Source organism: Cervus canadensis, chromosome 25 (assembly GCF_019320065.1).
Source record: "Cervus canadensis isolate Bull #8, Minnesota chromosome 25, ASM1932006v1, whole genome shotgun sequence".
NCBI lineage: Eukaryota > Metazoa > Chordata > Mammalia > Artiodactyla > Cervidae > Cervus > Cervus canadensis.
The window spans coordinates 10,627,869-10,640,197 of record NC_057410.1 but is presented as its reverse complement, the minus strand read 5'-3'; the positions used below and the strand labels follow the sequence as shown (position 1 = coordinate 10,640,197).

Below are 12,329 nucleotides of genomic sequence, written 5' to 3'. Positions count from 1 at the left end.
AATTTGATCTTCCATTATTAAACATCAATTTCCTCTTATATCTCTAGCTTTTAGCTCGGAGTCTAACACACAGTAGGAATTTTGTCTATCTCATTTAAAATACTATTATGTTAACAGTTGTGAGCTGGAACTCCCTAGCAACTGTAATCTATCACTCATCTTGGGGGGATAACTGCACCACTGATTGCAATATGACTATGGTTTAGTCCCTACCTTATTGAGTATGTCTTCTGGAATTATGCTTGTTAGAGCAACCACATACATATAACATGCTATATAACATGCAATTAAAACACAAAGCAAGCATGCCAATGCTGTAGTCATTTCTATGTCGTCAAAACCTAAGTCTTTGCCTGAGTACAGGCTTGCAGTTCCGGTTAGGGCTTTCCCTTTTGTTGTTTAGTTCCTGAGCCGTGTCCGACTCTTTGCAACCCCATGGGCTATCGCCCACCAAGCTCCTCTGTCCACGGGATTTTTCAGGCAAGCATAGTGGAGTGGGTTGCCATTTCCTTTTCCATTGTCTCTTTGGGAATATCCATGACAAATGCTGTTCTTCACAGAAGACTGCTGAGCCTCGATCTTGAAACAAGAGTAGGACAAGACGAAACTACCCAAGGAATCTTGTTAATTTCAGGATGGAGAGTCGGTCATTTAAGGGTGACAGGTGCGACATTCATATTGATTTTCTGGATTTTACTTCTCAAAGAGTCTGGAAGGAAGATTTGAGCAGCTCAGACAGGATTTCTACTGATAACCCCAGGGATGGTTTGACTCTGGTCGTCTTTGGCCCTTCAATTCCATTACTCATTGAGGTGCCTGGGCCTGGGCCTCTCCTTTGTTTAGGAATGACAGCCACTTGTCTTTGGCAGCTTGGCAGTTCTGTAATGACAGACAGCCACCCAGCCAAGGGGCAGCAGCAGGAGCAAACATCCCAGCTTGATAAGACTGCTTATGCAGCGGCAGGGGAAAAAAGATTCTTTCTATCTTTTGTGGTTATTACCTTCCTCTGGCTGTATTATTATGTCTCCGAGGAGAGAGAGAGAAGTCTGTTGAGAGCCAACGTCCTCAATTTGGGAGGACAAACTGCAGTTCCTTCGGAGGCCAAAATAAACTGCACGGCAGAAAGAGTCCTAAGCAGTGCAGTGGTTGGTCTCCAACTACAAACCAGTAGTTACAGCCTCAGGGGCCCCGAATTCTTCAGTCCCCATCAGACACTCAGGAGGTGAAGGCTTAGGTGTTACCTAGCCAGAACCCCAGCCTCGGGGCAGATGGATGTCCTAACCCTGCAGGACAGACAATTGCCAAGTGGCATCAGAAAGACCGTCAGCAGCCCCTCCCTAGCACTACCCTTTTGAAATCACAAGCCAGCGCCCCCAAGTCTGGGCGGAATCTTCCAGGTTCTACCGTAAAGCTGCCCCCTCCGCCGTAATTCATTCTGTGCACGGATATTCTATGAGCCTGTGACCAGGGGAAGAAACTAATCATAAAACCTGTTCATAAAATCCTTCTGATACTTAAAGACTGCGATTACATCTCCCGGCTTCATTTAAAACAAAAGAGGTTCTCTATTCACATCCTTCCCACCCCAGCAGAAAATGTATTCCGGGCCGGGCGCTGACCATCCGAAAGTTGCGATTTCTCTTAGTCGAGGGCAAAGTTAGCGAATCTGGAGCTGAAAAGTCTCAACTTGGGGGAGGGGGCCACCGCACGGGCGGGGGGAGAGCGGCGGGAGGAGGGACTAGAGGCAGAGACACTGCCCCCTACTTCAGCGAGGTCGTCGCCCGAGCCGGTGGAGCCGCCGGTTTGGGTTTTGGGAGGAGGCGCGGCGCGGGCTCGGCAGCCGCGGCTGGGCGCCAGCTCGGTACCTGGCAGGCCGGCCGCCCGGGGCGCGGAGGGTGTGAGCGCGCGCGCCCCCTCCGTGCCCGCTCGCCTCGCGCGCGTCTCGGGGGAGGCTCCGCCGCCAGGCGCCCGGGGAGCCTGCAGCCTCAGTCCCTGCCGCCCGCGGAGCTTTGTGCAGCGGCGGCGGCGGCGTCGGCTCCGAATCCCACCTGCTGGCGGCGGAGAGACAAGGAAGGGGAAGAAGGAGGAGGAGGAGGGGACAGAGGCGGCAGCGCGAGCCCACTCCCACCGCCCGCGCCCACCTCCCGGGGGCTCTGCAGTCCCCGCTCTCGGCCTGCACGCGCCCCCGCCCCCGGCCCGGCCCGGCCTCCCGGCCACACCGCGGCCACCGCGGCTGCAGCCCCTTCTGCCCGGCCCGGCCCCCGCCACCCGGAGCCGCCGGCGAGTTTGCGGCGAGCGCGGGGCGCGCGGCGCCGCCTCGATGCGTCCGGGAGCCGCCTCGGCGCCCCAGCCCCGCTGAACAGTCCCGAGAGCGCCGCGGCCAGCCCGGGAGGGCGAGCGGGGAGGCGCGGGGTGACTCGGCCGGCCCCGGAGACGGAGAGCAGGCGGGCGAGGAGGAGTGAGCCGGAGAGCGAGCGCCGGGAGCAGGCACCATGCCGGGGTGGAAGAAGAATATCCCCATCTGCTTGCAGGCGGAAGAGCAGGAGAGAGGTGAGCGGGGCGATCGGGCCAGGAGGGCCGGGGAGGGGGTCTGGGCCGGGGGCCGCCCCGGTGCCTCCCTCTCCCCGGGCTCCCTCCCTCCTGTCCGCGGAGGACGGGGGAGGGGCGCCGCGCCCTCGTGGGCCGCGGGCGAGTCCGGGCGGCGGCTTGCGAACTCTATAGATTTTTTTATGGGGGGAGGGGGTGTGGAGTGCCGGGGGTAGGGGGAAGAGGGAAGAAAGAGGTGCTGCAACAGGGAACTTTTCGTTTGTGCAAAGATTTTTTTTTTCTGGAGAGGACTTGTGGGGACCTGGAGAGCTTCTCCTGGGCCCGCTCGCACGTGGAGCCCCGGGCGGGCGTCTGTGAGCTGGGTGCTGAGCAGGGAGGGGGGCGGTCCTGCGGTGCTTGAAGTGACTTCTCAAACTTTCCTCCTCGCGGCCGCGACCGCCTCGGCGGTGTCCCGGCCTATGGCTGGGGGCTTTGACGGTACTGCCAAGCCCAAAGTTGCTGGGGAATTCAGCAAGGAGAGGAAGAAGAGCTTCAGGGCGGAAAGTGGGCGCTGCCGCATGTCTCCGCAGGGGAAGGGCGAGAGGGGGAAAGCTGCCCCCCGAGGCTGAGGGTCCGGGGCTGGGAGTGATGCCTCGGAGATGAGAGTTATGCCCCAGCGCAATCCCCGGCTGTCAAGTTCATAGCGCAGGACTGCGGGCTTTTCATAATTGCTGTCTATTTTCTTCGTAAAAGGCGGCTCTCCGTGCCAGCTGGCCTGGAGACCTTTTGTGCTTCAGTCTGGGAAGTGTACTGGGCACGTTGCTTTTAAGTGGCTTGCGGCGGAGGAAAGTTGAAGGCCTTTGCCCACGTTCAAGGCTCGGTTCTGTTGAGGTCATTTCATAGTGTTTGGATTGTGCGGAGGTCGGCTGGGGAGTTCAGCTCGGTAACCTGGATATGATGTACCAGAATTTCCTCTAGCCCCCGGGGGGCTAGAGGGGGTGTGCGCCGCGGCTGTGTTAGCATCCAGCGGGCGGATGGCTGGCATGGTCCACAGGCTTTATTCCTCGGCTCCTCTCACCCTGGCCTGCACTGCTTCGAGGAAAATGCTTTAGGATTGGAAGGGTTTCAGGATGCCGGGTCCTCAAGGGCTGTGCAGCCGTCAGTGCTGAGGTTAGATGAAGCTGCTTGGGTGGGTGGGCGGGGAGGGCAGGTGGGAGTTGCGATCTGGTGAGTGGAGAAGGCAGAGTGGTCAGTGGAGCTGAAGCCAGATGAATGATGAGTGGGTATGGAGGGTGTTTTGGTTATTGGTCATGCCAAAAGTTTCAAGCTTTGGAAAGAATGCCTACTACTGAAGAATGAATGTACGCTTTTCAGTTTTTCTCTAGGTGGCATAACCTGTCTTTGGTTTATATCCTGTTTAATGACTCAGGGAATTCATCCCCGTTTAACCACTTCCTTATTCGAGATTAGAGATGCATTCATTTTCCAGCACACATTCTGGTGACTGAACTTACTGTTCATCCACTCAAAAAGACACCCCTGCTTTAGAAACACCTCTGCTTTTCCCCTTCGTGGATCGTATCTTAAAAGGTGCAAATAGTAGTACCAACAATTTATAACCCGCTAAAAGCGCTAATGAGAGCCTTCTGTCGGGCATGGAGTGCCTGGGCTATGAACTAAAAGTCAGGGCACTTGGTGTTAAATGTATTCCCTTGCTAAAAAACCATCGCAGTGCTGCCAGCAAGGTTTATCAGAATGCTGAAATGGGTCGATTTTTGGATTGTGACAAAATGTACTTGTATGCCTTTTAGAAATACGTGGTAACTTTGAAAGATGATCACCTCAGTCTGCTTGGTGGAGATAAGACTGAATTTCCTCCAGAACATAACAATGGAAGTCAGACTGGATATTCTGACTTATCTTCTCCAGTGGGAGAAAACAGGGACCTTTTGTTACTTGGTGTCTTTTTCACTTGAAATGTTTCTTACTTCTTGCTTATATTATGTGATGCTTTTCTAATTAGTATTGTTTTTGTTTGGTTGTGGCATTTCTTTTTGAGGTCCTGCTTCATCAGAAATGTACAAATATGTGTGTTTTGTTTCTTTTAAAATCTCCCACCTGATGTTTGTGTTTCAGTTGGGGTGTGTGTGTGTGTGTGTGTGTGTGTGTGTATTTGAACGAGCTGAGCTGCCTACATGATTTCTAATGCAAATGTCAGAGTACGTTGCTTGAGATGACATAGCCTTTTGAAATAATTTTATTGTAAAATAATGAGCAGTTTTCTATTTGAATTTTAAATCAGATTGTATTTAGCTTTTTTCTTTTTAAGTGATTCAAACAGTGTTGAATTAGGTTCTTGTCAAATATAAACAGAAATATTAAACTATCAGGTTGCTTAGGAAAATAATGAGCGTGGAGGAAACAAATACATTTTAAATTTTGTCTGAGAATAACATTGACTAAAAAGTCGATTTCTAGAATCTTTAAATTCTAAGGTTGGTTGTGCTCATAGAACCATTGTTCTTTCCTCATTTCCCTGGCCCCCAACTCCAATTTACATTTAAACATTCTAAAATCCATTATGGAGACTACTCTAGCATAACATTTTTTCCTGTAGATTTTATTTAGCTAAATCTCTTTCTGAAACTTAATGCAAATTAATACAGACTGCTGGCTTCTTTAAGGACCACATACTTGAACATGTATTTTTTAGCATTATTCTTGAAAAAAAAGTGCTAATCTCAATTCAAAGATTTAGGGAAACTGCCTCTTGGTATTGCCACATCAAAGAGAGGTTTGGCCAATCTCTTTAATTTCAAGCCATCCCTACACACCATTCATAACTTGGGTTCATCTTGAATGCCTCTGTCAAAATGATACTGAGTGAACTATTGCTACTGCATGCAGTGCTGAGCAGAGAGACTGTAACATATGGGTTGTTGCAGTAAATGCAGTCACTTCCAAAATGACATGTTAAGATTCACCCATGTACGGTAAAAATTCACCCACGTTACTATTAAAATTCAAGACACATTTCTCTGTCCTCCCCCCAATTTTCTGCCTGAGCTGATAAACCCAATCCTTTAAGAAACCGCCTAATACACTTTGGGTAAATGTTTTAGGAGAGGAGAAATGATTCTGAAACCTGTTCTATTGAATATTCCTTCCAATCAAATTAAATTAATTTATTCTTTGTTTTAATCTACTTATTAGCTGATCATCTGTAATAGGAATATAGTTGTGAAGGAAAATCTCAGTGTGAAGGAGTAGGTGCCTCAGTAATTAATGATGCCTTTCTTTTGCCTCGTAGCTTCCCTTCTGATTTGTGTGGACTTGGTTAGTAAGTGTGTGTGTGTGTGTGTGTGTGTGTGTGTGTGTGTGTGTGTGTGTGTGTGTGTACAGCATTCTCCAGGGAAAAATGCGTGCATTTTGTATAGCTCCTTTCCCCCTTGCCTTTCTGTGCTTCTCTTAAAGTTTGAAGGTCTACGAGTGAACCTGAGAACTTCTCTTTGAACATTTGTAGGAATGATTGTGTCTGGGGTTTTGCTTCTGTCTTGTCTGATGAGAATATCTGGATCATTTTGGACCTAAAGAATTAGTTTTTATAAAATATCCACGTGAAAGCACAGGGGCCTTATGTAGTGTGCCTTCGTTACATCTTTGGTTTGTTTCACCTTCCATATCACAAGGAGATCTGGTGACCCTACCCCACATAACCCGCTTAGTAAAAAGTCCAATTTGAAATTTGATTTTTGATTGGGGAGTGGCATGGGGAAAAGAGAAGAAATCAAAATGGACAGAGAGTCTGCCATGCATTGAGCACTGTGTTTGACATTTCATGAGCGTTATTTGGTACAGTCCTTACTATATACCAGTAAGGTAGGTATTATAACTTCCTCTGTAAGTGGGAGAAATTGATGCCCAGAGAATGAAAAAATTTGCCTAAAGTGACAAAGCCAAGACTTAGGACACTAAAAGAAGATAATTTGAAAAAGAAATTGTTACATTTCCTAAGATACAGTTGTTAGCATTATATTAACATTATAATGTCTTACGGGTTTTTTTGGACTGAATTTTAATAAACTGCCACCAAATACTTCATTAAGAATTCACAAGAAGAGTTGTATAGGTATATATACCGTGGAAAAGCTTCCAAAGTATATTTTGGACTTTTGACAAACTGACTTTGCTAGATAGGTTTGCTAACTGTAACTGTAAGGATTGGCATGCCAACATATTTCTAAGTGGAATTATTTGATTAAACTTAAAGTCATGTAAATGAATGGCTTTTCCCTGCAGGACTTGAAATATTACATAGTTTTCTTTTTTTTTCAGAGTGTTTGCCATGAAGGCAAGAATGAACAGGAATTAGGTACTTTTCCTAACTGATGAACAAGGAAACTCTTAATACTATATTGTTAATAACCACCGTGCATTTGCTAGTTTGCCAGCATTTTATTTAATTAAAGCCATCCATCTGAACTCTTAGTCTGGTATGTATCAGAAGGCCAAGTGGCCAAAGAGACTTAGATAATGCTTTCTTCTGTTGCAGCCTGTTTGGTTTTTCATGAAGAAAAAAGTATCAAGTTAACTTGGCAGAGGATATTGAGAATTGAATATCATGGGTTTTAAAATGACTATTAAATGCTGTGTGATGACTGATGGTTTAAGGCATTTAGGAATTGATCAGTTTATTTTCAGGTAAATTACAGTGGTAGTTTAGTAATACAAAATATAAGAAGAGCAGTAATACAAAGTAACACGTCTAACAGAGAATGCTGTTCAAACACAAGAGTAAAACCTGAGTTGAAACTTCATGTTTTATCTTTTAACAAAGTTTATTTCTTCTTAAACTGAAAGGTGTCCTAAATGTAAATATAAAAATCTAAAAAAAAAAAAAAAAAATCTATTGATACAAGATTCCGTATTCATGACATCTACTTGTTTAGACAGGTTAGTTGCCAAAGGGTGTTTTGTCAGTTTCACGGGAAAGTTAACGTTCTTTAAGTACATCTGCTGATTAAAATGTTCCTGATTGAATTTCTTACTGCCTTTCATTTCAACAGTGATTAAACGTTAAGCACCAAATCAGTTGTTGAGTAGAATGTGGAGACAAGGCTAGTGTCCTCGATTAGATTCCTTCGCCTCACCCAGCAAAGTGGTGGGGAACAAGATATTTGAAGTCAAACAGCAGTAAGTTTAAAGTCATTTCAGTGCGTCCTAGCTCTGTGATCTTTTACTTCTCAAAGTTCCTTGTGTTCTCTTCTTTAAAATGAAGACAGGTAACATCTACCTCATGGGAGGAGTAATTGAAATTAACAAGAGTAGGTGAATTTCTGTTAGTTCCATGTATATAATTCAAGGCTCAGTAATGGCACCCAGTATTACTTTTTTATGATATCTTGGTATTGATCTGTAAACTTGACATCTCAAGGTGTCCTGATGATGAAATGATATGTTTTTATTGTTTAAAAACTTCATAAAGCATTTATAAAGAAAGTCCAGGGTTTTGTGAAAAGCTGTGCTAAAACCAGAGCTTTATGAGGCTAAGGTCTTTGATATATTCTAGTCTGACCCTCTCATGAAAAAGAAGAAACTCTGGTGTAGGGGCAGATGTGCCCAAGGCCACATATCATACATTTAGAAAACATTTATTGACATCTGACTTCCATGATGGGTGCTGAGGATGAGAAGAATCATTGTTCCCATTGTCAAGGGGATTATTAAGTATAGTTATAGAGTCATGGATATGATAGCCTATCTCCTGTACAGATTAATGCTTAGGGGAGCAGAGAAGAGGGGTTGAATGTGCTGAGTGCAGGTGGGAAGAGTGAAACTTCTTAGAATGCTCTCAAAGGATGTGGCACAGATGAGGTGGTAAAGGACTTGAAGGAAGGGAAAAGTTCAGAAGGTTAGGAGGGGATGTGAGGACAGATATTTCAGGCAGGGGGCGTGGTGTGTTCCAAGGCATTATGAGACGAAATATTCTAAGAACCACTACTGGTTTCTTAAGGGGCTGAAGTATAGAACATGAACATGCATATGGACTGTAGAATAAGAATATGTATTTCATGACAAGGTGGGGAAACTGAGTTGGAGAAGATGAGACTAGAGACAGCCAGATTTGGAAGGTCTTTGTATGCCGGGTGGCAGAGTTCAGATTGTATCCAGCCGGAGATGAAAAGTTACTTGAAGGCTTTCCAACAGAGAAGTGAAGGGATCAGATTTGCATCTTAGAAAGGTCACCTAGGTAGCAAAGAGGAAAGATGAGGAAAAGGAGGGGCTTGAGAGGTGGGAATAAGGTAGGAGGCTACTGCCCTGTTGCAGGCCATGCAGGGATTCTCAGAAGGAGGACTTGGTGAGCAGGTGAATGCAGGGATGTGCAGAGGTCATAGGTCTCTGGTGGGAGGTAGTGATTAGATTCACAGTTGTGGCTTGAGACCCAGCATCTTGATACAAAGCCTGGTATTCCTTCCACAACATGTTGCCTGCCTTTACTCCCTCCTTTCCCGTCTGTGTAAAAGGAGGGGGAAAATGTAAATCTAATCTGGTAGAATAATGTAAAAATAGAGGACCACCAAAGTGATTGGGTGCCAGGCTGGGTCATGATGATAGTTTAATATGTGGTAATTTTTCTTCTAATCATGTAAAATTCATATGCTATATAATCCTAAAGGAAAAATAATTATTATTCTGCCCACTTATCTCCTAATACTGATCTGGAATTTAAAATGATTTTTTTAACCAAAAAAGAGAAAAGTGGTAGTTATTATCTTACAGAATTGGGTGAGGTTTAAAAAACTTACTATTTTCTAAAAATAACACAACTCTCTGTGAATCAAGTTTAAAAATACTTCTGATACTGGACTCAAAATTAGGAAAGTGGATTCAAGTCCTCTCTTGGCCATGTTCTTGTTTATCTGGTCTAGGCGCAGATTGCACCTCTGAACCTCCATTTTCTTATCTGAAAGTAGTGACAGTTCTTGGCATACTGACCTCCTAAAAGTTGTTATGGGGTCAGAGCCATTATTGCTACATGGTTATATCACAAAGGGAAGAAGTTGTTGAAAGACTAACATTGTTAAATCACATCTATTAGTTGGCCATTTCTGGATGGAGGCATTCTTTGCCTAAGTTCTGTTTCATAAACTGGAAACTTTCATTAAAGAAATCTTAATTCTTAGTCTCCCACAATGAAGTTCAACAGTGTTATGAGGTTCCCCCTTAGGCTCCCGTTTATAACAAAATAACTCAAATGATGTAACTAAATTACAATGCATGCTTATAGGCTGCACAGTTCTTCCAGACAGCCTCTGTCCCCACTGGGCTTGGAAATGTCTAGTACAGATGCTGACTGCACCTTGCTACCCCTCCCTATTCAGTTTCTGCTGCTCTCCCGTCCAGGCTTCTGACCGTAACACAGTGCCCAAGACACCATTACTTCTCAAATTGAAATTGTGCATGGAATCTTTTTAAGGAAGGGAAAATTCTTGCAGACCTCCACTGCAGACTTTATTTCTGTTACATTACTTAAATATGTATTAATGTAAAACTACGTGTAAACTCCTAACGCTTATAACTCTCATGCAACCACAAAACCCAAATAGATTTTTACAAGTGAAATATAAACAAAACTCCTGAAAAAATCAGTCTTTGAAATGAACATTTATTTCATGTCATTTGATATTATTTGCCTGGAACAAAATTCCTTCTGGTGGTATGAGTGTGGTACTCGCTGCTATGGAAAATAGTATCATCACTTATTCTCTGGTTAAACTCCCATGGAACATTTGGTCTTAAGAGTCTGATGTCATCTGGTCTTTCTTGGGCATGAGCACATCATTTTCTTGTGAAGTCCTCCATTCTCATTGGTCTCCTTTGTGCTGTTGTGGTCCTAAATGCAAGCCCCAGTATTGGCAGTGTAGCTGGTGATAGTATTAGGCTGATCTACAGTTACACTCATCTCACACGCTAGTAAAGTAATGCTCAAAATTCTCTAAGCCAGGCTTCAGCAATATGTGAACCGTGAACTTCCAGATGTTCAAGCTGGTTTTAGAAAAGGCAGAGGAATTAGACATCAAATTGCTAACATCCGATGGATCATAAAAAAAGCAAGAGAGTTCCAGAAAAACATCTATTTCTGCTTTATTGACTATGCCAAAGCCTTTGACTGTGTGGATCACAATAAACTGTGGAAAATTCTGAAAGAGATGGGCATACCAGACTACTTGACCTGCCTCTTGAGAAACCTGTATGCAGGTCAGGAAGCAACAGTTAGAACTGGCCATGGAACAACAGACTGGTTCCAGATAGGAAAAGGGGTAAATTAAGGCTGTCTATTGTCACCCTGCTTATTTAACTTATATGCAGAGTACATCATGAGAAAGGCTGGGCTGGAGGAAGCACAAGCTGGAATCAAGATTGCCTGGAGAAATATCAATAATCTCAGATATGCAGATGACACCACCCTTATGGCAGAAAGTGAAGAGGAACTAAAAAGCCTCTTGATGAAAGTGAAAGAGGAGAGTGAGAAAGCTGGCTTAAAGCTTAACATTCAGAAAACAAAGATGATGGCATCCGGTCCCATCACTTCATGGCAAATAGATGGGGAAACAGTGGCAGACTTTATGTTTTTGGAGTCCAAAATCACTGCAGATGATGACTGCATCCATGAAATTAAAAGATGCTTACTCCTTGGAAGGAAAGTTATGACCAACCTAGACAGCATATTAAAAAGCAGAGACATGACTTTGCCAACAAAGGTCCGTTTAGTCAAAGCTATGGTTTTTCCAGTAGTCATGTATAGATGTCAGAGTTGGGCTATAAAGAAAGCTGAGCACTGAAGAATTGAACTGTGGTGCTGGAGAAGACTCTTGAGAGTCCCTTGGACTGCAAGGAGATCCAACCAGTCCATCCTAAAGGAGATCAGTCCTGGGTGTTCATTGGAAGGACTGATGTTGAAGCTGAAACTCCAATACCGTGGCCACCTCATGTGAAGAGCTGACTCATTGGAAAAGACCCTGATGCTGGGAAGGATTGAGGGCAGGAGGAGAAGGGGACAACAGAGGATGAGATGGTTGGATGGCATCACCGACTCAATGGACATGAGTTTGGGTGGACTCTGGGAGTTGGTGATGGACAGGGAGGCCTGGAGTGCTGCGGTTCATGGGGTTGCAAAGAGTCAGACATGACTGAGTGACTGAACTGAACTGAACAAATGAAACATAATTTATTTTCTGTAGCTGCTTTCACTTTACCTTCAAGATCTCATTCCTACTGAAGATGGAAAACACCTGACTTTGTCCATTAAGAGCACATTAATCTCAGTTTAAAGGCTTTTTCATTGTTTCATTTCTAAAGAGTTTCCCCTTTCTCATTCCAAGATGGAGTTTAAATGAGCAGGAAAGCTTAGTATCCTCATGGCCCTGGGTGAAGGACATTTTATTCATTGTGTGACCCTCCCTGCACCCACTGCCCTGGAGTTGGCATGCTTGGTGACTGGGCTTTGTGTCCTGGTATCCACTGATGTGAGATTGTTCCCATTTGGCCTTTGAATGTCATTCTGGTGGCTCATTTGGGCTTCCTGGACCTTGCCATTGAGTCTGGTTGTAAGATCCTTATAATTTGTGACCTTTCTGTCAAAACCCAACCTAGGTTGCAGTCCTGCCAACATTTCTGTATCCCTCCTGGAAGCCAGAGAACAGAGAAGTCTCCCCTGACACTTTATGGAGTTTGAGGAATCTTAGGATGTACCATCATCCTTGCCTGTGTTGTGGCACCTTCTGCATATATACTGTATTGTT

The 12,329-nt window shown here is 44.9% G+C and overlaps 1 protein-coding gene across 2 annotated transcripts in view; it reads left to right on the top strand.

Moving 5' to 3' along the window:
* Nucleotides 1–2,247: 2,247 nt before the first annotated feature.
* Nucleotides 2,248–12,329, top strand: part of GRIP1 (glutamate receptor interacting protein 1) — a 718,721-nt gene continuing 708,639 nt past the window's right edge. The window contains exon 1 of one of the 2 annotated variants that reach the window (XM_043446768.1): nucleotides 2,248–2,550. In XM_043446768.1, coding sequence (XP_043302703.1) covers nucleotides 2,493–2,550 — 58 coding nt within the window. In that variant the 5' untranslated portion in view covers nucleotides 2,248–2,492. The remainder of the gene's footprint in view (nucleotides 2,551–12,329) is intronic. The other variant, XM_043446765.1, reaches the window with a different exon arrangement.